A 24,224-nucleotide genomic window follows, 5' to 3' on the forward strand; every position below is an offset into this window, starting at 1 on the left:
AAAGTTACTTTTTACAGAAGTTGTTCAAACCCAAATTTCCTTTCTAGCTGCCTTGGGCAGAATTCTCGATTTCATACGAGCGGAGTCCAAAGCGTGCTTTAAGGCACTGACACCTTCAAATCTGTGCAGAGGCAACACCTGCCCCTGAAGCCTTCTGTCATTGCCATCCGCACGCTTCTCCTACTTTCTGCCTTTGTTAACTCATAAAGGAAAACTGGGAAGAGATCGGCTTCTGTTGCTGTGCTGCAGACCGGATTCATTAAGGATCGGCCTGGCAAGGGGCTGTCAAATGAAGGGGAAAAAATGTTTAAAGAAATACAATGAGCGTTTCTATATTTTAATTATGTCACACTGCATATTTTACCTGCAGGAGGCGAAAATATTTACAGGCCTGTATACTTTTACAGAAAGTTGTGTGTACTTGTCAGAGACTGAGGGAAAACAATAGGTCTAAAACCAAGTGAAAATAAGGTTTATTTCAGTGCACAAGGGCACGTTATGGGACAGTGAAGAGTTTCCATCACCACCGAGCAAGCAGTATTTACACAGCCCTGAATCCACAGCAGGCTGACTGCTCAGGCAAGTTTTCCATCCTCCTCGGTAACAATTTCATTCCAGTTATACAAAAATGATGATTCTAGTGAAGTTCCAGTTTACCTGTACTCCATAAGCTCTGTGCCTTCTTTGCTACCAAAGACATTGTCAAACTGTAGTTGTTTTGCTGGTGTTGTTGGAATTTCTCAAGTCCCTGCAAGCAGCTTCTTCCTTTAAGGCAAAATCCTTAATCATAAAGCCAGCCCATGTTTGTGTGCATAATGTCATAAAGTCTCTATGGTCAGGGGAACCCTAAGCATGAGACTGGCTTGACTTTTTCTGCCAGCCTCTGGGATGAAGAACTTCAGTGTCTGGAAGGGTAACATCCATGGTCAGTGGTGACCATGGCCAGGAAAAGGGGCGACTTGGCCAGCAAGAACCCAAGTCCCACAGCTGGGATAACCTCACGTAATGTCTACAGGCAGCCACTGCCACAAGGTTCTTCTAACACAGGCTCAGAGCCTCTATCTTCTCACCAAATTCTTGCAGGTATTAATATCCTGCTCAAGATGGCCAAGAGAAACTGAGACTTCTGCAAAGTCACCAAAAATTTCCATAGGAGGTTAGAGAACTGATGTTATATTCCCGAGATCCATGTTGGCCATATCATCATCCACTCTTATTTCTTACTGATCCTCCTGTTCGTTACTAAATTAACACTGAATAAAACTTTTGTCTATCCCTCAGCACATCCTTAGTAGTTTTTTTAAGGCAAATCCTTTTAAACTCACTGCTATTCCTATGTGCTTTCTGCTCCATGGCTTTTATTTTTCCTGATAAGTAAAATTGCTTTAAATACAACTATAGCACTTGCTATTTTGTTGTTGTTATGGTTTTTGTTAGTGGTGGGTTTTTCTGTTTGTTTGTAGCCCTGTACATCACTCTAAGCATTCCCTCTCATACTTAAACCTATGTTAAAATTTGTGCCAGTTCCATCATAACACTGTATTTTGATCAAACTGATATATTTCATTATTATTCAATATTTCTAAACATCCACCATAGTTAAGAGAGTAAAAACATATGAAAATCCTTTGTTCTGCTAAAGTCAAAATGAAGTACTTTTATGTATCCTGAGCCTTATCAAAACCTGTTCTTCCTTCTTTAAAAGGAATCTTAATTGAAACCAGCTAGGAGAACGTTTCATTAATGAAGTGACATTTTATAATTAGAACACAGCTCGGAACAAACTGTTTAGCTGCAAAGGTGTGAATTTTCCTTTCTTCACTGTTGTTCCCCCCTTCCTGTTATTATGAAGGGGGTTAAAGGCAGCAAACTGGCTGCTGTTTCTTTTTGTTGAAAATTACCTGCTAAGAAAACAGAGACTGTCTAGAAATGTCAGTCTTTCTGTTCGTTTAGAGGAGACGAGGTACATTGGCGATGCAGTCCCACGAACACGCACTGAGCTCTGCAGGGCTAATTCAGAAAGGCACACTAGCTAGTTATTTATCTAGAAAGATACTTCCCCAGAAGATATAGGGAACAGGGCAGTTCCCATACAGCAGTGCTCCCCAAATCATGCTGGCCAGTCTGCACATGGTGCACATGAGCACTGCCACTGCCACTCACTTCTTGTGCCCCAAGAGCTACAACAGCTCCGCGTGGGACAGCTCTCAGTCAGGCTCCTGGAAGCTGGAATCCAAAGCTGGCAGGCAAATTGCTTTGGGATATGCTGAGTAAAGTTGCCTTCTCTAAAACAAACATCGCAGGTAGGATGGATGGGATGCTGGAAAGTCTCTGCATCAATGCACAGCAGCAATAAATACCTAAATAAATGCATAAATAAATATTTTCTCAAGCAGACACAGAAAACTGTTACAACTCTTAATCTTGGAAGCAGAACATAAGATTGAACGACTATTTCCACTGTAGCCTTCTGCTTCCAGACACAAGTAAAATGAACATGACTTGGTTTCATAATCTGTCAGAGGAGCAGGAGTGATGAAAACACCCTTAACTACCCTCACAAAGCGAGCGTGATGCTAAGTCTTTGAAGTAGGTTAATACCACGATTACAGAATTTGCAGAGTTTCACCACGGCTTGCTGCTCCAATCTCCTTTCATACTTATCAACTAACACGAATAAAAATGCTTTTGGTACAAAGGTTAAGTACGTTACAGAGGAGTCATTAGCTGTAGCCACACCCCCAGCTGATTATGAAATAAAAATCCTCAGGGCACTATGGCTCGATAAACTCAGAGTTATTCGAGGCTTGTGGCACAACCTTCCCTTCTCTCATCATCCTGAGATCTCGTTCCCAAAGTTGGAGAGGGAAAACACCACTTGGAGAAATGTCACCATCATTGGCAGACCCAACCAAGCCTATTGCAACTCCAACTTTTCACCTCCAAGGGCACAATTCCAGATTCAAAATTGATTTTTTAAAGAAAAAAAAAAATAAGTGTTTCTCCCAACAATCATGACTAAGAATTAACTTTAATATTACTGTTAGGCTTGAGGGGAGTAGACTGGTAAGTTAGCATCTCTCGGTCAATGAAATTCCGACCTACAGAAACACACTGTGAGGCTTGTACCTCAAAGGTCCCCGTACACAACAAATCAAATGAAAATCCCACTCTAAATGCTGGCAAAAGAAACTTCAAAAGCTAAATGTTCTCAGATTCTCTGAATTTGTTGCCTTGGTCACATCAGCATAACTAAATTAATGATTTTTTGACATTATTTTGACATCTGGCTGACTAAATACTGGTACTCCAGGGATGCTTGGCTTACATAAGCAGTACTGGCAAGGGGGAGTTGTTTGTATTACACAGCTGCTATTGGTATTTAAAATCATTTACTTTTGTTTGTATTTACTACAATTTTTTTAAAGGAAAAAAATGCCCAGTTCCGTCTTTCAAATGTTTTTTTTTTCCCCCTCAAAGACCACATTCCTAAATCTTTCAGCTTGTCAGTTCTGAGCAACTTGGTTACTAAGATGGTATTTAAAGGGTTTAAAGTTTAATGCAGGCCAATAACCTTGAATATTTTAAAGAAGCAAGAAAGCAGCTTAGCCACACATTTCAGCAAGTCTAAAGAGACATCATTTGAAAGGCGTTTCTAGCTGGTGCCTCTCTATTTTCACATCTCAGGCTTTTAGAACCTTTGGTCTAAACCTAAAGGGGAAATTTTTCCCTTTGAACTGGGTTACTTCAAATGGAAATTTCATTACTAACCTTAGAGAATTCAGTCTCCTCCAAACATCATCTGCTTTGAAAAAAAGCCATCGTGTGTTTGGATATAATTAGTGTGGTAACAGGAATGAGAGGATCTGGCCTGCTGAGGTTACAGGGTGTTAGCAGAAGATGGTGGTGTAATGATTTACACCTCTCTGCTGGAGACCACTGTACGGAAGGGGGCTTGAAGAAAGGGCAGAATTTGCAGTGCTGACCCCAGTGGACAAGGATTTCATCTGATGGTCAGTAAATTCACAAATATTTAAAGTGAAATTTCTAAAGCTATCTTCACTTTTGTGAAAAACACACTAAGAAATGCACCCTGGGTGTCTCTCCCTGCTCCTCTCTCTAAAGAATTCACCTGTGCATTCCCCTACAGCTCAGCAGGAGAAAACAATGTCTAATGCAGCATGCAAATTTCATATTTTTTAATAAAACATTGTCTGATAATTCTGCATGAAGGTGTAACTCTGTCTTACCCTTTTGTGTTTGCCATCAGCTCTACATGAGAGCGCTTCACAGGAGGAAGAAACTCCACCACCCTCATCCTGTGTGTTCCTTTTGTCTTTTGAACTCCAGCCACACAAAAACTGATTCTTAAGTTTGCATGCTCTGTTAGACCTTAAATTGCAAACTGATGGAGATAAAAAGCTGTTTTTTGCCTTGTGTTACCAACAGGCCCTGCAGTCCTATTAAAAGCATTGAAAAGTAGATTAGAAGTGGACTTGACTTTCCTAGAAGCTGAACTTTGAGTAGGTAAGAGGTGAAAAGTAACTCCTGAAATTGATTTTGCAAAATGACAAAGTTTCAAAGTTCTTCCATTGCAAAATTACAAAATTGGCCACCATTAAGAAAGACTCACCAAGTCAGGTTACTTGCTAGCAGTGACATCTTTATATTCACCTATCTTAACAGATGATCATCACGCAACAGAAAATCCCAAATACTTTTTTGTAGGATAATGTGTTTATGAAAGTCTGTGTGCATCCTTAAATTTGCATTGATTGCTTCATTACAAAAAGGATGAAAATCTTTCCTCGAAATCTTTTTAAAAACATTACCTTTCGTCTTAAGAACTGGAGGGTTCAATACTAATGCATAAAATATTTCATATAAGCACAAGGTAACGTCACCCAATAAAAATCCTGTAACCAGTTGCTCTAAGGACATTCAGCCCCACATTTGACCGGTTCCACCACAAAAAAAAGGAAAAAAACACATCCACACACCTCCCTTTATGATCTTCATAATCTTTTCACTATGTTAGCATTTATGCATTGAATAGAATATGAGGAATTACTGAATTAAGGATTTATTTTAGAGAGTTTACTAGCTTTTCAAATGTATGGATATATATTTGCTTTATCTTTGTTTGCTGAAATGACCATGTCCCTGAAAATGGTTATGAGATAATTTAAAACGAATGACTAATGAAATAAATCTAACATAAAAAACGTTTTTAACCACAATGGAGGTTCACTGCTTTCTGAAGATCCCCACCTCACCCACCCCCCAAATTCTTGTTGTTGACCTTGCTGTTATATCCCTACATTAAAACATATATATGAACCTATACATTAGCATTAAACAGGCTTTCAGGCTGTTAGATCTCCTTTCAAGCTGTTTTTGAACACCAAATTTCTGTTTGCTTCACTCCAGCAAGTAGCCCAGCAGCTGGTGGGACTGCCTGTACTTGCCTAGTAGGGAAGAGTTTGACCTAAAGAGGAAGATAAACCTGCATTATCCTGGACCACAGTAAGGTGTGCACATATGGATGAGCTACAAAATACAGACCTTTTCAACATCTAAAACAGAGCTACATAATTTCTAATAAAACTTCTTAGTGTCACTAAAGACTGTTCCTCCCTTTCTACCCAACCCTGTGGCAACATTAAGCATCCCTATCTTAACTTCCTCACAGCTGCTGGGACCTCAGTCCTTTCTCTTCTCATCACTTATGCCTGATCATCTCTTATTTGTTCAGAAAGTGCTGCCAAAATAACCCCTCCTGAATGTTGCTCTGACTGCACCCCTCTGAAGCCCTGCACCCATTCCCATTTTTTCGGCCTATTCATTTTACACTTACTGTTCCCTTCTTCCAGCCAAGCCAGGCTAATAAATAAATAAATAAATAAATATCCACATTTTAAATATTCAGATTAATGCACATTCTGATATTCTCCAAAAAGAAAAAGGTGTTGCAAAAGTAAACTGAGGAATAAAAGGTGAAGAAAACAACGAGATGCATACATGTCAAAGCGGCCTATGGAAATCACCTGCACGATGAGACTTCCCCCAGAAATCCTGCCTCAGGATCAAGCTCTTCTCCCACCCCTGTGAATTGGAAGCAATCCCAGCTACTCTGAGACAAAGCTTCTTTTCAGAAACGTTACTTGGATCCGGGCAAATTCCTTAATGAAGTCTTAGTTGAAAATACTACCTATGAAAAGCTCCTCGGTTAACAGATCTGCTCATTTTGTTGAAAAAAATATCCAAAAGTAATCACCTACAGTTTTTATTTTTTTAACAAAGCAATATGTAAGAAAAGAATATTTTTAACATGTAAAGAATTTAGATCTTCTGGTGCTCTCATCCAGATCCATGTGCTCAGGTTGGAGGATCCTGACAACAAAGCGTGCAGCTACACCTTGACTGTGGAGCGCAGAGGCAGCAAATGGAGCACATCCCCTGACCACTGGCCTTCCATTCACTGAACAGGGCAAAGGTCTCCAGGAAATAGCAATACCAGATCAGCTCATTAAAAATTGTATGAAAATGTCTATCCTGAAGGGATGTTAAATTAGGCTTACCCAGGCAACTTTGAGTCTGCGCTTCCTTAGAATTTCAGTGCTTAACCTTACAGCCCCAGCATTTCTTTAATGCAATTAAATACAGAGGCATAGGTATAACATATTGCTTTAGTTACAGTCTAGCAGAGAGAAGGAAAATAGGTGAGACAGATAAAGAACTCTGTAGGTAGCTTTCATTTTGATCTCCCGGCGTCTCTGTAGAATTGCCAGCTCTTTGACACGCTCACTACAGCGGAGGCTGTGTTCTTCCACATGCAGTCCCGCGGAGAAGTGCTGATAGCACAGTATATTTAAAGAGACATTTCAGAGTCTGTGCACTACAGAGAAGACCGCAATCCATAAACATCCTTACGCCAGCCAATGTAGTAAATATTAAACACATACACACAACCATGCCAACATTACACGTAAGGTGTGCCCAAATACAGCATGCATCCAGTTTCCCCAATGTATTTAATTCACTTGATGTGATTCTGTACATTTGAGCTCAGTGTACAATTCATACCAGCTACATGAAGTATAAGAAAAAGGATTAATTCAGTAAACTCTACTGATGTTTTTGCCTTCTACCTAATTAGCAGCATGCTGGTCCACATTATTGTGATGTTTGAGCATTACGCTCCTATTACTTTGATGGCAATTTTATATTTAAAAATGAAATTAACATCTAACCTCAGAAGACTTGCGCTTAATTTCATTTCACTCCTTGAATCATCCTTTTCATTATACAGCTTCTTCTCCAACTAAACTGAAAGAATCAGAGGCAATTATAGATCACAGATTAGCTGCTCAGCACTTGCTAGGAGTTAAAATGGGGGCAGGTATTAAAAACAAGTTGGCTCCAGATAAAGCTGTTCCTCCTGGTGTTGTAGTTTTCTCCTGGGTTGACTGTTAACACTGCCATGCTGTAGTTTTTAAAAATACAGTCCCTGTACAGTTAGTAAGTAAAGCAGACATCTTCCTTTGTATGCAAAACCAGCGTCAAGCAGGACTCCAGGATTTTACCCAGGTCATTTAGGGGGTACTCCTGGCAAAGGAGGAAAGCTACCAAAAAGCACCCCAATTTCTCCTTCGCTGCAAAACCAAAAGCATTCACTCATCTTCAGCTTTGGTTGCTAATTTCTAAAAGGATTTTTACACTGCTTACATTGCAGGGGACCTTGACTCTTTTTCACACTATATCTGCTCAATTAAAATCCCATCATCTGAGACAAGCACTAACATACACATCGAAACAATTGTACTACTACCATTAATTTAAAATACCAGTTAACTGCATGTAATACACCTACCAATGATTTAACTATAAACTGGCCTATGCTAAAAAATAAAAAAATATTTTGATTTTTATTCAGCTTTGTTTTCATACCCAAGACTCACACAAATACAAAGTTCAACTAAATAACATGATCTTATCTGCAAAACCAAACAACTGTGAAAGCACAGAAATGCCTTTTTTCCTGTTTTTATGCTAGCGCTAGCTGTTTTATTTAACAATGATTAGTTAGAAACAATACAAATTATGTGTAATTATTTCTGAAAACACTTATCTGTAATAAAAATCCATTTTGAAGAAGAATGGTGCAGTTGAGCACATTTATCCACCTGTCTTTGGACAACACAAACACTTTCCATATCATATTAATTTTACTCCGGATGGCCAATGATGTGACTATTGATTATATAGCTATAAGTGCATCATCTACCAGAATCATAGGCACATCTTTCCTTTACTCCTGAGGAGCACAGCGAATTTCTGGGCCTGACTTATTTATCATTAGGAGCCTGGGTCTGTTGGCCAAATCCACTGTGTGCTCCCTTTTAAGGTCTGAGAACAAGAATATGCCATAAAGAATAAATGAAGGGCCTACAAATGCAGCCACAGTCCATGTCAAAAGGCTGGCAATTTTGCAGGCAAGCTTTTCTTAAGAGTGAGTGACCAGCATTCAAAAATCCTGTGACATGAAAGATCAAGGGCAATGATTTTTCAGCTAAGGTTTCTGTGACACAATACTAACGCTTATTTATTTCAGAGAAAACCTGGAAGCTCTACAATGCTTCCATGATTGCTGGGGTCAAGCAAATTTCCCAGATTTACTTGTCTTTGATTTCCCTTCTGTGAAATGGAGCCAGTTAGCAACACAGCAGATACCTGAGTCTCTAACCTGTATTTTACAGAGGGGCACTCTGACTTATTTTATGCTTGCAGAACTTCCCGTACCAACAATGGAAAAGGCACAGTCTTTGAGAAAAGCAGAAATGTTGAAATACATGTAATGCAACGCACTGACAGAAATGTCATTCACTGGTATTTATTAGGCAAATATTTTTGCACGAAGAATTATATAAAAAGCATTATCATCATTAACAGAGGTGTCCCTGTAGAGCACTTCTGTGTGAACAGTATTAGAAAACTTTTACTAATCCAAACCTCTCGAGGCATTTTAGCTACTAATCTGGGTGAATCAAGTCATTCCTCCTCCGTTGCATTCACCACGGTATAATTTTCCTCCCTGAACTCTCCAAATAACACTTCTCATTCACAGAGGTCGTAACACAAACTTCTCTTGGAGCCTTTTCAGTGACTGCAAATGCAGAAGCGCTACCCCCTGACCAGCCCCAGCCCCTCACTCCTGCTGCATTTCAACCACACGTCGGACATACCCTAATGGTGCAGAGGACGAAGCCAGGAGCGATGTACAGCACCGAACAGGATTTGTGGGTGATGCTCACTGCCAGCAGCAGATTTCCTACCGTACAGGCAGCCCTGGAGCACAGGAACACCTACCTATGTTTAATGACTGTTTCATGAGTCAAATCCTCTGCAGAACACGCGTTGCGCTAAGCTCCTAATTGCTGGTTTCAACTGAAATGCTTTGACGACTGTTAAAATATTGAGAAATGATAACGGAACGGGAGCTCTCAGGAAATGTTATTCTTGCACTCCACAGATTATTGATTCCTCCGCTGAGGAACAGCAGAGTAACAGATCTCCAACCTCCATTTAGGCAGACCTGTCTCTCAATTAAAAACAACAGTAAACATTTTAACTGCAGCAAGAGACAACATCCATCTCCCTCTAAGAACGTTTCAATTAACACAACCACGGACCCCCTTTGGTTGAACGCAGTATTTAAAATATAATTCATGAGCTCTCTAATTTATGATAGGTTATTGGATAACTCTTGTTAATTACAACTACACAATGTCAAAATTAATGATTTTCCCACCCTCTTTCAACTTGAGAATGAATTCATAACTTATAACAAGACTCAAAAGATGTGCAATTAATATTGTCAGTAACCACTTCACAAAAGAGATTTGTTAAAGGCAGGCATGTGGACTCAATTAGTATATCAATTAATGTTGCTGTTACTTGATCTATAAATTATTGAAGAACTCATATAGCTACTGCAAGGAAACAAAGCAAATCCACTCCCCGTCAATGAAACAAGCTCCTGACTGAGCTCCTCTTACATTATTCTTTACATCAAATGTGAATTCTGCTGGATTCCACGAATCTTAGCTAGGTAATCAGAAACACAAATGAACCTCAAACAAATCTGACAACTTGGAATACCTCCTTACAGTGATGGTGCTTTAATTGTTGCTAGCTGATTGTAATATGGCCGGAAAAAAATCAACTGTCCGTGTTCAACACTTACTCATTTAAGTTGAAGTTCTAACCTGGAGATGAACCTGCAAAAGATTTCTATGCATCAGCAAAATCCTAACTTTCACGTCAACCAGAAACCTTCACCCCCCTCTCAAATTCAGCAGTGATTAGGCTGAAGATAAGATTCAAATGGGGTCTAAGAAACCTGAAGCAGGACTTGGGTTGCATTAGACACCTGTGATCAAAACTGATAATGACAAAACATAACCTTGTTTAAGGGCTGCTTATCCCCAGAGGCTCCTCAACGAAGTAGAAGCCTCCTGTTTGATCTTAGCGTGACTACAGTTTAGCTTCTGGGAATATAAAGGGCTTCCTTTAGATGGTTAGATGGGCTCCAGACCCTCATTAGTTTTTAAAAGGCCCAGGAAATAGATGTGATCTGCCAGCGGCCCGATCTGACACACGTGAGTGGTCCTGGAGCCACGGCACTCCTTTTAATTAGTGGGCACACACAAAGTAGGACGCTTATGCTCTTTGCAATCCTGGTCCCAAGAGGACCAAACTCACATCTGTCAGCACCAAGCACTGGCAGGCAGCATCCTCTGTTCCTCCTGGGGCAAGCAGGATTCCCTACCTGGCTTTGGGAAGTGCCCTGAGCGAAGTCCACTCGCTCTTTCCCTGCTGAAGCACAGCTGCGGAACTTGCCTTTTCCTTCAGTTAAATCAAAGGTGCCCGAGTCCTGCCTGGAAGAAGGCACCTAGCTCTGGTAGAGCTGCAGTGCCTCACAGCCCCTCTAACTTTCACGTTTTACGGGCTGGTTAAGGCAATCCCCAACTTGTCTTCATGCCTGCTGCAAAATCTGTTGCCGGACGCCACGTGCTTTCCATGCACTGCAGTGGAAACCTATTAAATAATGGGAATTTTGCCCACGGGGATCCTTAGCATCAAAGATTGTTAGGATGATTGTCAAGACGCCTGAGTTATTTTCCGTGTCTTGCTTCTGTTTTCGGAAGTCCCTGCCATTTTGGAAACTGAATCAAGTCTTACTACAGATACAGCCTCCACGTAGGGGATTGACAAGAGTTGATTTCACAAATAAATAAATAAACCCTAAGCCTCAAATAGAATAATTACAGAATTTAAGTGCAAGAGGAAGAAATCAAATCCCTAGAAAAGCTTCCTGGCTTCCCACAAGCAGAAGCAGATCTGCATTCAAATTTGATAGCCTGGCTCGCTTCTTTACAAACCTTTCATTTCAGGTTTCTTGTTAGATTTTAAAAGAGGGGATTTTCCAAGGTGGATCAGTGTGGATCCACCACCAATGCAGCTCATTTCCCCCAAGGAGGTTTCTAAATCAATTTTAATTCCAATAGGCTTAGGGAAATCTGTTTTCAATTTGATTCATTAATCCATACATGTTTATAAAGTGCCTTTCCCCCCCTCACGTACTAAAAGGCAATAACGGTTTATGTTTCTAACAGCTCTGGCTAATAAAAACTTCCGATTTCCTATCTTAAATGCTACAAACATGTAATATTTATTCACCTCTAAATGAACCAGACGACATAAACAAGTGGAAAACAACCAGCCTTTAACAGTGCTATTTGTAATTAATGTAAAGTCTATTTGTAATTAATTCTTTACACTGTTCTTAAAGAACCCATGATTGTTGGCAAAATCACACAAAAAAAAAAATCACCAAGAAAGTCCTAGAATAGAACTCCTGAGAATTTTGTGTCATTTCATTGTACAAACCAGCACGGTAACTCTTCAGGACAACTTTTAGACTTCGAGCAAGTTCTCACAAACAGGAGTAACAACATGGATTTGCTGGGAGATATCAGACAAGAGTGGCACAAAGATTAGTGCTGGAGGTCAGGGCTGCAGAAATATAGGCTCCTCTAGTAACAGCTACTGAGCTGTAAGCTCATAAGGTGGTGTGAAGTGTAGAAAGGAGGGCCGTGGAGGTCACAGCGAAACACAGCTCCTGAGTTGTTGAGCACTGTGACAGTACAAGGAGTACAAAGCAGCAATTCAGAAGGAAAGCAGCAGCTTGGCTCACCTCTTCAAGTCAGTTCAAATTCCTGCCGTGTCCCTGGAGCATGACCAGGTCCCTTTCCAGAAGATCCCATCCAACTCTGCAGTATTTACCCATCAGATCAATATTGGCTGAATAAAAGGCCAAATTAGCACTGGGCTTTTAGCAGCCTATTTTTGAGATTATGCATGGTGATAGCATTAACACTGGAAATTACAATTTGATGTTATCGTGTGAGTATTGAACTTACCTACAGTACACATTAGAGTTTTGCAGCCCTGATTTTACTTAAACAGGTGAGAGGATTTCATATATAGGTTTTTGTTCTAACTTTAGTGATAATCCTTCCAGTAACTCTCATAACAACATTGTCTTACCAACCAGCTCTGGTGATAACAGAGAGAGACCAAAGCTACACGAAGGACTGTAAAGCCTGTGGCTGTAAAAACGTTGTGCCTAATGAGAAATGTTTTAAATAATCTCTTGTAAGAGAATTCCTTTACATATGACTGCAGAAAGGGATAATTGTTCTAAAAGTAAGATCCTATAAAATCTGTGACTGCACAGGAGCGTTAATGTCATGTGCTCCACCTGCAGCAGCAATCCAACCACGTCCCTGTCACCAGAAGCCTTTGTTCTTAGATAGGTAGGGTACGTGTCTGTGTTTCCCACCACCACATAAAGCGATACATCTGAGTGCTGCAAGTCACAAATTCTCAATGAACACCAAATAATTATTACACCAAAAGTTGAATTCATTAAGAGCTTGCATGAGGAAGTTTACTTGTATCTAACCTGCAGCTACTGAAGAAGCCAGCAGACCAAGCACCATTTTCGTTTTCTGGGAAGAGGAAATAGTGAAGGGCACATGCTGTAACTTTTTTCTTCTTTTAAGTGGCCATACACAGCACAAATATGATCTGGCACATTCTCCACTGCTGCAGCAATCAATGTGATACCACCTAAAGGCCATTAAAAGCAACCATAGAAGAATTTCAGGCACACCCCACCCTGCTGCCAGGAGTTAGCCCACCCCAGCAGCAGGATGGTGCTTCTGCCACCACTAAATATCACACAACTCCTTCCAGACTTTTCCTTTAAGCTGTCCAGACTATAAAATTGTTTGATTAATGGTCTTACAGTGTCTTTACCTCTCGATAGGCACTACATCACAAATGCACTGATCACATACCTGAATAACCATTTCCTTTTTGCCCACTGTACTTACAGTAGCAATAGCAGTTTACATTTATCTAACATTTTATCATGTTTGATACTCACATACCTAACAAATCCTAGGAATTAGGCTTCGTATTATCTCAACACTTCAAGTAAGAAACAGTACCTTAATATATCCTCATACAGCTGTACAGAGATTTACAGATTTAACTGATGCTATACTCTGCTGTGATCCAGGAGGATGCTGTCCCAGGGTCTAACTCTACAGCAAGCCTTATTCCCTTTCAGTCACCCCAGATCTTCAGCATGGGACAGATCTGCAGGACAGTCACCCTGTTAGGAAGCTACTATCAAACTTCCCTCCCCACTGCTGTATGGACGTGGTTGCGTGGCTCTTGCAGAGGTACGAAACCTGACTCTCTGGAAATACATGAGAGCTGAAATTTCTCTTTATAAAGCAAGGGCTAATTTCTTGGGAATACTCAGTTCCATTGAATAATCAAACTCATTGATTAGAAACATTAGAAACTTCATGTTTGTACTTGCTACCTGCCAGTGCTTGCTGTTAATGAACTTGGAAAAAAGCTTCATGCTTTTCCACATGTCCATCACCCCTACTATACAGAGGAAGGCTCATTTGTTGAAATATACACAAATATATACAATCCAGCCACGAGTAAATGAGCACACTGAGTTTCTTTTGACTTTTCACTACATGGGATTTGAATAACAAACACTGTCTGAACTGTATACCTTGTCTGTCTAAAGCAATCACCGTACCACGAGGCTTTCGGATGGCTGGATGAGATCGGACATGCACGCACAATACAGAACACGATTAATTCTGGAGATGTGCTGCTGCTGCACACTGTCCCTTCCAGTTCCTCAGCTGCTTCTACGTGCTGCACAGAGCTCTGATCGCTGCCACAGGACATATTTTATACTTTTTCTCAGCAGTGAAGGTAATTCTCAGAATTTCCATTTGGGGGCTAGAATCAGATTTTGTGCAGAGCAGCATTCAGTTATTATGATTTATGACGGTGTTTTTAGAAGACGTATATTGAATATTTTATTAACAAACAGCAAGTTTCTAAAACAGTTGTTTGCCGTTTTCAGAAGTATCACCCTCCAGCAGAAGAAATAAACACAGAAGACAGACATCAAAAAGATGTTATCTGTATTGCAAAGAACTGAGATTTTTGAGTTTGCCTGCCTGCCCCAAAATGCTGCTCGTATATCCAGCTTTACTTTCTTTACTTGCCTTGATGAGCATCTCTCTCAGATCACATTCCCATTTACATCAAAGTTCCCCTATTTTGGCACAGCCTCCTTTTTATCTCAAATGAACCATTTCTTCCTTGTGAGTTTAGGCCTAGAGCAGCAATAAGGACACTAAACCATCCTCCCAAATATGTGCTTAAAATGTTTAATTGCTGTGGCTTTTACAAAAACCTAATGTGAAGATCTCTGATACAAAAGCTATAGCAATCACAATGACTTAATTAGCAGGTTGGTAGAATGACCACAGTAAAAGGTATGTCTACCCAGAAGATGAACAGGTTATTATCAGGTACCTAGCAAAGTATGATTTGCAATACACACAGAGTACCATTTGCAACACACACATAAATATGAGTGAAAGCGAGCAAAATCCTCATCTAGAAAAACATGCAAAATCCTCAGAAGGAAATGGTTAAATTATGTATGAGCAAAAAGAAACAGAATGATGAATTGAAAGGCTCACATGAGGGTCTAAAGGGCTTTTAAGGGTTCTTTTTGCTGTTTTACTACTTTTCCTTTTAGTTTGAGTAATATATATTAAATTCAGCTTCAATCTCAACTTCATTATCTCTGTAGGTTTAAAATACCACAGACAGCTACAATGAACAACATAAATTACCACAAGAGTTCAAGGTTTTGGTTTCCAAGTTCAATGGCATTTGAAAACACAAGCAATAAAAAACATCCACAGAAATGTAAGAAAAAACCATCCCTACCAAAATCTAACAGAACTCCTACTCAAGAAGCACCAGCTCACAGAATTACATTTCTCATGCTTATCTGCCCAAAGAACTGCGCTACAATCTGATGCAAACTTGTAATTATAAATCTGAAATCATCTAGCCATGCATTTATTCAGAGCTTCTCCTTATTTCTCTGGATTTTCCTCCTCCTTGTTTCTATTTCCTTTACTAGATTACAGTTAATCTCCCTACAGACAGTTAAAGAGCTCTCTGTAGCTTCACAAAATGTCAGCAAGATTCAATCTTCAGCAACAGAAAGTGCATTTAAGCTCTGGTAAGTTCCAAAATGAAACAGAAACAAAGCCTTTAGAAGAAAATATTTATCATCAGAGAAAACAGCTATCTTTTGCTAAAAGTAATTTTTAAAGTGTGTTTTCATTTTGAAACAACTGCAACAAAGTAAAAATTATTGAAGGGAAATACAGAAGTTCCCTCTTACATTTAAAATACATCTAAATAATGTATCGTGTCAGAGAATCAAATCCCATGTTCCCTGACCAGGCAAGACTTCCACTAGACTTAACAAATTTTACTTTCATTGAGTGCATAGACAACAGAAGAATCATAGAAGCATAAAAGGTGGTTGATAGAAGAGCTGATTAGAGTAGAAAATGTGTAATAATACAGAGAAATTAGTCACTACCTTTCTTTTTGGAGTCTTTCTTTGTGCTGGTTTTAACAGCCACTTGAAGTTCTGTCTCAGTTGACATCCTATATCCTTAGTCCTCTTCACACAGATCCAGTATCTCGGTCAGGCTCATTTAGAACGTCTCGCCAAGAAAATAATTTAGCCTTTCAGATTCTATAACCCAAACAGTTCATCTCATTCGCTCCTTTTGTGTGCTGTGAAAGAAACAAACAAAAAGTAAGTCATTTTATGAGTTTAAAACATGGAAGGGTGTGGAGGGATGTTACTGGGGAAGAAACCTATGAAATTCGCTGTCTACAGACAGAGAACCCCTGATTCTATTGCCTGCAACTGTATTTGATGAAACACACGCATCCACTCCCATTGGAGATGTTTTGGCATATCTGAGATGTCTCCAAGGACTAGATATGCCACACGAGGCGCACAGAAGACCTGTACTTCTGAACCAGCAGCTGGAGGCCAAGGATTACAAGCTGGGGAGTACCTGGCAATGTCATGAACAGCAAAACACTCCGCAAGGATGCAGTTCTTCTATGCAACAAGGTAAAAACATAAAAACCTTAAATTCAGTTCCTTGCTCCTCAAACGCTCTTTCAACTGTTTTCATTCTATTACTTGAACGAAGACAAATGAAAAATGTATTCTTTACCCATACTGAGAACATGATACTTCGCCACGTCTCTTGCTTATGATAACGTGCATGTTCCAGGCAGAAAAGGATCTGCCTCTGTGTAACAAAGCTGTCATTCTTAGCACCCATCCAACATTTTTTCCTGCAAATATATGTGCAAATATGCATCCTCAAAAAAATTTAATTAAACTTTGCCGTTTTCACGAGATTCAAATGTGATGGGACTGCTTACGAGGGGAGAGATGGTAAGGTTTAGGGTGCAAGTTACAGCTTTATATAACCTGTATTTATTTCTTGGCCAGATGCACAAATGTGCTGGCTGCAAGGCCGCAGCAGTAATTGCAGAAGTGTGCTGGGCATGCAGGAAGGAGGCAGGCTGTAATGCTGGGGGATGTAGGCACTGTAAAGGCAAACAATAAGTGCTGAATAAACAAAGAACAAACTACTACTCCAAGTCTTACAGCTCTGAAGGGTGAGCTGCCTGCTCCGGCCAGCCCGGTCAGGGCAGGACCCCACTGCTCTGAAGCCCCTTCTCACACTGCTCCCTCACTGCATGTGTCACCTTCTTGTCCTTTCCTTTTGTGAGAAAGTTCTCAGTTATTAGTGCAATTACTGGGAAGTCCATCTGGGCTGTCTGAACAGGTGCCCAGTTATTAAATAAGCATTTAATATAGAAATTAACCCAGCATATCAGCTGATTAGCTGGCCAGAGATTAACTACAGTTAAATACATTTGCTAATGACGTTTCTCTGTAATTTAAGAAAGTATTATGCTTCCAAAATTGAAATAATTTGGACAGTTTAAATCACTTTCCGCAGCAAGGGCTGCAAAGCCACTAGTACTTTCAAATCCAGGCTCTTTTCACATTTTAAAATGCTTCAGTAACATTACACTGCCATGTGCTATCTGAAGTGATTTAATATTGCTGAAGTGTGTCGGGGTTTTCTTTAATAAGCTCTTCAAATCTGTATGCGTATTATAGAATATTCAAAGATAGCTTTTCAAAATCTGCTGAACTGATTCTGAAATACAAAATTCCCCGTTCCTCCTCCACGGAGCCTGAATAAGTACAGCACAGCAGAAAGGAAGGAAGGGGGAAAAAAAAAAAACGACTTGCAAACCAAAGCTGTAGTGCCTGCTAAATACACCTTCTTGGAATGCTTGAATAAACTAAAAGCTCTTCAATTAACGTTCTTATTAGTTAAGAAAACAATAGAAGAGGAAAAAGCAAGTGGAGGTTGATCAACGAGAGAAAGAGAGGAAGGCAATGACCCCAAAATCAACAGATTACAGGCAGTGAAGTCCAGACCCACGGCCATGGGAGGTGCAGCGTGGCCTGTCTCCTCCACCAGGGTGATGGGACACCCTTGCAGGGACCCAGCAGAGATGAACGCCCTTGCTGTGCTGAAAGGAAACCATCCCATCACCAGAGCTGCTCTTAACTTACGCTTGAAATCCCCCCAGCAAACAGGGAGAGAAAGCACAGCAGAGAACAGATGTCCCCCACAAGGCCACATCCCCGTCCCCTCCCCCTGCACGCAACCCAATTTAATATTTGGTTTTACAGCACAGTGGGGATGCATCAGTCTTTACAGCTCAATGGCACTTACTTTGAGCATCTCTCAAGTCACAGCTGGATTGACGGTTTATTTTTCTAGAACTTGGATTTATTTTTACCCAAAGGGTAACTGAATAACTTTGCAAGAAGCACCAGCAGGAACTACTTAAAAAAAATATATGTATATATATATATACATATATATATAATAGGTCCATTTATAATAAAACCAAAACAACAGCAAAAAAAATAAATATTAAATAGCCACAGGGTCAAGAGTTAGGCAAGTTTTAGTGTCTTAAAAAACTGTGTTTGGGTACAAAGCATCAAGAATTTCATCTCCTGTTGTCAGCTTCTTCCAACACGATAGCTGAAATAGTAGCATCTGAATGGCACTGAATATTTTAAAATAACAATGTATGACTTCTGGAGAGCTTTAAATGAGATAGGAAGGCTATATTCCCTCGAGGCGATCCCACTGAGTAATATTTTTAAAAATAAATGCATGTCTATTTTCGGACAGGTTCACATATTGATTTACTTTAAAACCTAATCAGGTCATTCTCTCGCAGGCTCATAGATTCTTGAATAAAGTAATAGGGATCTTTGTAATAGGAGCACATAAACATCTGTCAGATCAAGCTACAGTTCAAACTGAATTTGCTACAGCGACAGTTCCTCCGAAAGCATAGGTCTTTATGTAAGCCACGTTAGTAAACTTCCATACACTGTCCATATTTCAGTTGTTTATTACCCAGATGAGAACGGCAGTCAATCTGCTCCTCACCGCAACAGCTTTTATTGTCTCCTCCAATCTAGGTCACCGTTGTTAAATACTACGGGCTTCCAACTGCAGCGAGTACCGCGGCATGTGTTTTATCAATGAGATGCTATTATCTTTGATCAGCTCTGCCACGTTTCTCCTCCCTGCTCCAAAGACAGAATTTTGTTAGCTGCGTTTAAAAAGAAAATAAAAATCTCTGCTCTTACACGTACCCGCTCCTAATGATCTTCCTGTGTGCCTCGTTACTGCTCCCGCCACTGCAATGCTGTGTGCGTGCCTCAGCTTTTCCTAAAGAGGATTCAGAGCTCTTCGTTTTAACAAAATACTGACATTTTCTGTTCCCTTAGTAAGTGGATATGGCAGGAACACAATCAGCGCATTTTGGAATTAACTGGCTTTTAATTCCACGAGAAGCCGTAAGCCTGCACTCTGCTACTCCTACACCAGCGTAAGACCCAACGCCTTCGTGAGGAAGCAGTTTGGGAAATTCGCTTTGCAGTCGGGATTAGCACAAGTTGTACCTTGCCATGCACAATGAAATCCATCACGTGCTCCGGCCGCCTCCCCCACTCGTTTGTACACCGACATTTCCAACAATTTGTCAGATCATTTGGCTCTTCAAGCACGCCTGAGCGAGCCCATGAAGGCGTCATCAGGCAACTTCCCCTGGCCCAAGGTATGGAGGTCAGACAAGACGATCATAATGCTTCCCCTCTGGCTTCAAAATACTTGAATTTATTAATTTCCTCCAGGGCTTCAAAACTTAAGAAGTCCCCTCCCCTACAACCGGTTTCCATCTGCTTATGTAAAGGAAAAGCAGCCGCAGGAAGGATTTGTAACTAAGCCCCGGCATTCCCGAGGTGTTTAAGTTCTCCACAGCCCCTAAGTGGGATTTGGAGGTTCTCCACAGGAGGATGGCACCTCCCACACCATGACAAAAATCAAACCCCCCTCGTACTGCCACCCTCAGCGCTTGCTTTTATACCCCTGAGGCCTTGGAGTTCTTTCCTCCAAAGCATCCAGCACAACCAGCCATCAGGGAACAGCCCCGCGCAGATTTGGTGTTAAGCAAAGCCTGAAGCACCAAAAGGGCAAAATATAAGTAACAGAATTATTTAGAAAGTGCCGTGATCCTGGAAAACTGAGGGCAGTTGAAGCATGAAGGACGGCTCCCAGAGAGATAGGTATTGATCATAAACTTAGCCTCTGACTACAGACACTGAACACGGAGAGCTTCCCCTCATGGCCAAGGCTGGTGACTGTCCTGTAGGAAGCCACTCGGTGTCAAAGCCTCAACCTTTCACGGGGGGCACCACAATGATTCAAAATTGCAACCCAAGAGACTGGTCCAAAACCCACCGAAATCCTTCAGTCAACAAGACTTCTTAAGTGAGACCCATACAAACGAGGACGATGAGGCCAAACAGGGAGCTGAAGAGACTGACACAGAGGAGAAAAGGAGGAGGAAAAGAAAAGCCAACGAGGGGAGATGGCTCTGTATGTACTTCATTAAAGCAAAGTCTGTAACAATGTGTTCAGTCTTAATATATGGAAAATTAATGTGTGTTATTACGCTGTCCATGCTATATGCCTGTGGAAAGATACCAGAACAATACTTCACAACCACCCCCCCTTCATTCTTCAACCACCATAACAATAATTAACTGTCCTTTGCATACGGCTGCTATTGGTTTAGCTGCAGTTATAAATACTTCTCTTATCTTCTGGAAACATGAAGCCTGTTTTCGAAAACACCTTCATGCAGCAAAGGGCAGTACCCCATTTTAGTAAGTTCATTGTGGTTCACAGTCTGCCTCATTGCTCCATCTCCAGGGCATCTTTCAGGCATGTTACCCCATTCCTCAGATGGGCAAACAGCACCACTATGGCTATTTTACCACCAGAAGAGCAACTCGCCCAAAAACTGACCTATAAAATATTTCCAAAGTAGGATATTTATTAGTATTCCAATGACAGGGGGAATAATTACCGAAATTCCTCCTGGAAATCACTCCGTGTAGCGGCGACTGCGGCACTCCACCTCGCCAATTATTCACCAGAAGTGCTGGGAATTCCCTTCTCACAGAAAACGCTGACTGGATTAAAAAGGCATTTTTCACAGGCATGAACTGACTTCATCACCATTTTTAATGGAAAATTACTGAGACTTCTACTGAATATTACAGTTTCTATTTTATATTAGAGAGGATAGCGTTCTTGAAAAAGAATATGAAGCTGAAGACACAGACTTTGCTGTAAAGGAATGTGTGAAACACACTCTCAAGGTGTATGCCACTTGGCATTCCTGAAAAACGACGTGGTGGCAGCTTACAATTTCTTTGAGGAAAGATATTCAGGTACTTTTAAGAAAGAAAAAGCATCTAGATTTGAGCCAATGGCTGGATGACCAATGGAAAAACGTCTGTACTCTTTCTTTCAGTGCTTTGAACGTGAAATTTGTCTTTTTGAAAGACTTCATATGACCATGGTGCAGACCCCCAGCACTGCAGACCCCTGAAATCACTGCGTGCCCCTGTCCCACCCCGCGCTGTGCGATCAGGCAGCGGCACCCGGGCTCCTCCTCCTTTGCCTGGAAAGCAGGGAGCGTAACTCCAGCCCTGGGAGCCGAGAGCGAGCAGCAGAAAACCTGTCTGCTGGGGGATGAGCACAGCACACGTTGTTCCTGTACATGTACTTCCCTGCTCCGAGGTGTACAACTCCTCTCACAGTGCTGCTGGCAGGCTCTCACAGGGTGTTTCTTACCTAAGATCCCCGCGGGGCTGGGATGTTACCTGGTAGCAGGGCAAGTCGCTTGGGTTGCAGAGATTAACTGAGCTCCCAGCGACAATGACGCACGCAAATGCTTTTCCTAGAGGAATTGCCAAGACTCTTCACCCCCCAGATCACCACGGTGCTGGCCCCGAAGCAGACAAGAACACGACTTTCTGCTGACATTGGGTAAGAGCAAGCAAGAAACAAAAGTCCTGAGTGCTACCAGCACAGCCTGGTGCCATCCGACCCCCACGAGCACAGAAATGCCCCCCTTTTGTCAGTAAAGCCACACCAGCACATGATCAGTCTCCTTACATCTGATTTCTATTGGTGTAACTCCGTTGATTTTAATGGAGTTGGAGTTACCCCAATTTTACGCCGGTGTATCTGCACTAGGGGCAGTGAAGTTATGCCGGCAAGACTGATGTAAACAACATCAGACCAACCGGCCCCTATAGCTCTAAAACACACTGCCTCTAACTCCAAAGCAATAGGAAAATGCAGATCTGTACGTTACCAAAGCTGGGTCTTGGGAGTTTATTTTTCCGAAGCAGAACGGCGCTTTTGTGATCCTCTCGACAGCAAAGAAACAGAGGGAAGACTAAGAAGGGAAAAAGGACAAAGTACACAGTTGGGATCGCAGTCTTCTGTAATTAGAGCTGTTAAATGATTACTAAAGCACAGTGGTGCAATCATCACGCTGAAGGAAAAGGGGAAGTATGCAGTCAGGAGCATCACCAGGGAGAAGGTAACAGCAATGTCAGAGACACGTTTTGTATTTCAATGCAAATCCTTCACAAGCAGAATCTGTGCCTTCCAACTGAAGAAAAAGTTATGGAACTGAACGTCTCATATCCTGGACAGCTCAGCAGGTTTTGAAGGGGTACAGTAAGTTGAAGGCAACTTACTTATCCCCTGTCCTTTATGGGACTGTCTCAATTCAGCCTTTTATTTTAATATCAATTTCTTAATATTGCAGGCCAGACTGAACTGGGACTCACCTTCCCATTGATTTTAAACAAAATACAGCCCAACACCTCCACAAGATCCAACTCAAGCTATCCTGTGAAATCTGAAGCAATGCATTATGCCAGCCTTCTAAATGCAGGTGGATTTGCACCAGCTTTTTCAGGTTTCCTTCAGGTTTTCTCAGTCCCATCAGTTGACCTATACAGCCTGCCCTTTGGTTTCTGAACGCTTCCTAACATTACAGCAAAGGAAAACAAACCTTCTTCACGTCAACAACAAAATCCCCTATGCTAGCAACTTTAGTCACTGCCATTTTTCAACACCCAGCCCCTGTTCCCTGACAGTTAAGTATTAGGAAAACTAATCAACGGGCTTCACCTTGCTGTGAATGGGTTTTTGATTTATTAATTACACCAGTAGAGGTCTGGTCACTGGGTTTGAAGTTCACCGACTAGCCAAGAGAAGAGGGGAAAAGCAAAAAGCTTCCTGGGACTGTAAGCATGAATTTGCACTGTAAAATATCAGTAAGCGAGTTTTAGTTACAGAAATACTTTTGACAATTGCATGTAAACCCTCAAGTATTCAAACCTGCAACATCACTCATGAAGATGATTCCTCTGCCAGCTGAGGAGGACGTCAGGCAGCCTTCTGAGCGATTCCAAACAGAAGTGTTTGAGGACGGCTGCTAGATTTTACCAGAGACATTTCAAATAACTTCCTTGAATTCAGTTTTCTGCTCTTATCATGTTGGTGCTCGCAGCGCCTCGTATCCAAGTACCTTGCATACAGCTCCCCAAACACCTCCCTTGTGTCAGCAGGAATGTTAACCAAAATAACAAGTGAAGAAGCAGCCCCATAGGAAGTCAGGCTCTAAGCATTTTCTGTTCAAGGGCAATGTTCAGCTGTGTTTCTAAATAATAACATACAGCATTTCCCACTGCTGGAAAATATACCAAGGGAAAAACAAAAAAAATGAAGCCCACAGCCAGCAATGTAACCCTTGGAAGTAGGGGGGCCTGTTGATTTCTGTGCCCTAATTCTGTATGGGGGGACACATCAGCCTCCGCTCTGCCCTACCCATACAGCTGGAAACCTCTGGGGACCCCATCAGGCACTCAAGGGACCAAAGGCTAAGTGCTCAGGTTAGGGACTCTGCCAAAGGAATTATTTGGAAGGAAAAATAAATAAATAAATAAAAATCAAGCCACTGACAGGCTACAGTGTCAGGAAAAAAAATACACATAAAAAGATGTTCTTGGTTATTCTGGATGGGGAACTGTTAAGCAGCTAGACAAGTAAACTACACCTCCTTTAGTGGTAACACACCACAAAACCATCCGTATTTTCTAAACATCTTTAAAAATCACCCAAGTAGCATGCCATGAGGAACCATTCACCTTCCACTGTCATGCTACAGTTTAT

The 24,224-nt window shown here is 41.2% G+C and overlaps 1 protein-coding gene across 19 annotated transcripts in view; it reads right to left on the bottom strand.

The window, feature by feature from the left end:
- Positions 1-24,224, bottom strand: part of DAB1 (DAB adaptor protein 1) — a 402,811-nt gene that overhangs the window by 89,253 nt on the left and 289,334 nt on the right. For 16 of the 19 annotated variants that reach the window (XM_084527899.1, XM_084527898.1, XM_084527895.1 and 13 more), the window contains one exon: positions 16,082-16,281. In XM_084527899.1, the coding sequence (XP_084384025.1) occupies positions 16,082-16,148 (67 nt within the window). In that variant the 5' untranslated portion in view covers positions 16,149-16,281. Of the gene's footprint in view, positions 1-16,081; positions 16,282-22,350; positions 22,435-24,224 lie in introns of all 19 variants that reach the window. The other 3 variants (XM_084527896.1, XM_084527888.1, XM_084527893.1) reach the window with 1 other exon arrangement.

Source organism: Aythya ferina (genome assembly GCF_964211825.1).
Source record: "Aythya ferina genome assembly, chromosome: 8".
Classification (NCBI taxonomy): Eukaryota; Metazoa; Chordata; class Aves; order Anseriformes; family Anatidae; genus Aythya; species Aythya ferina.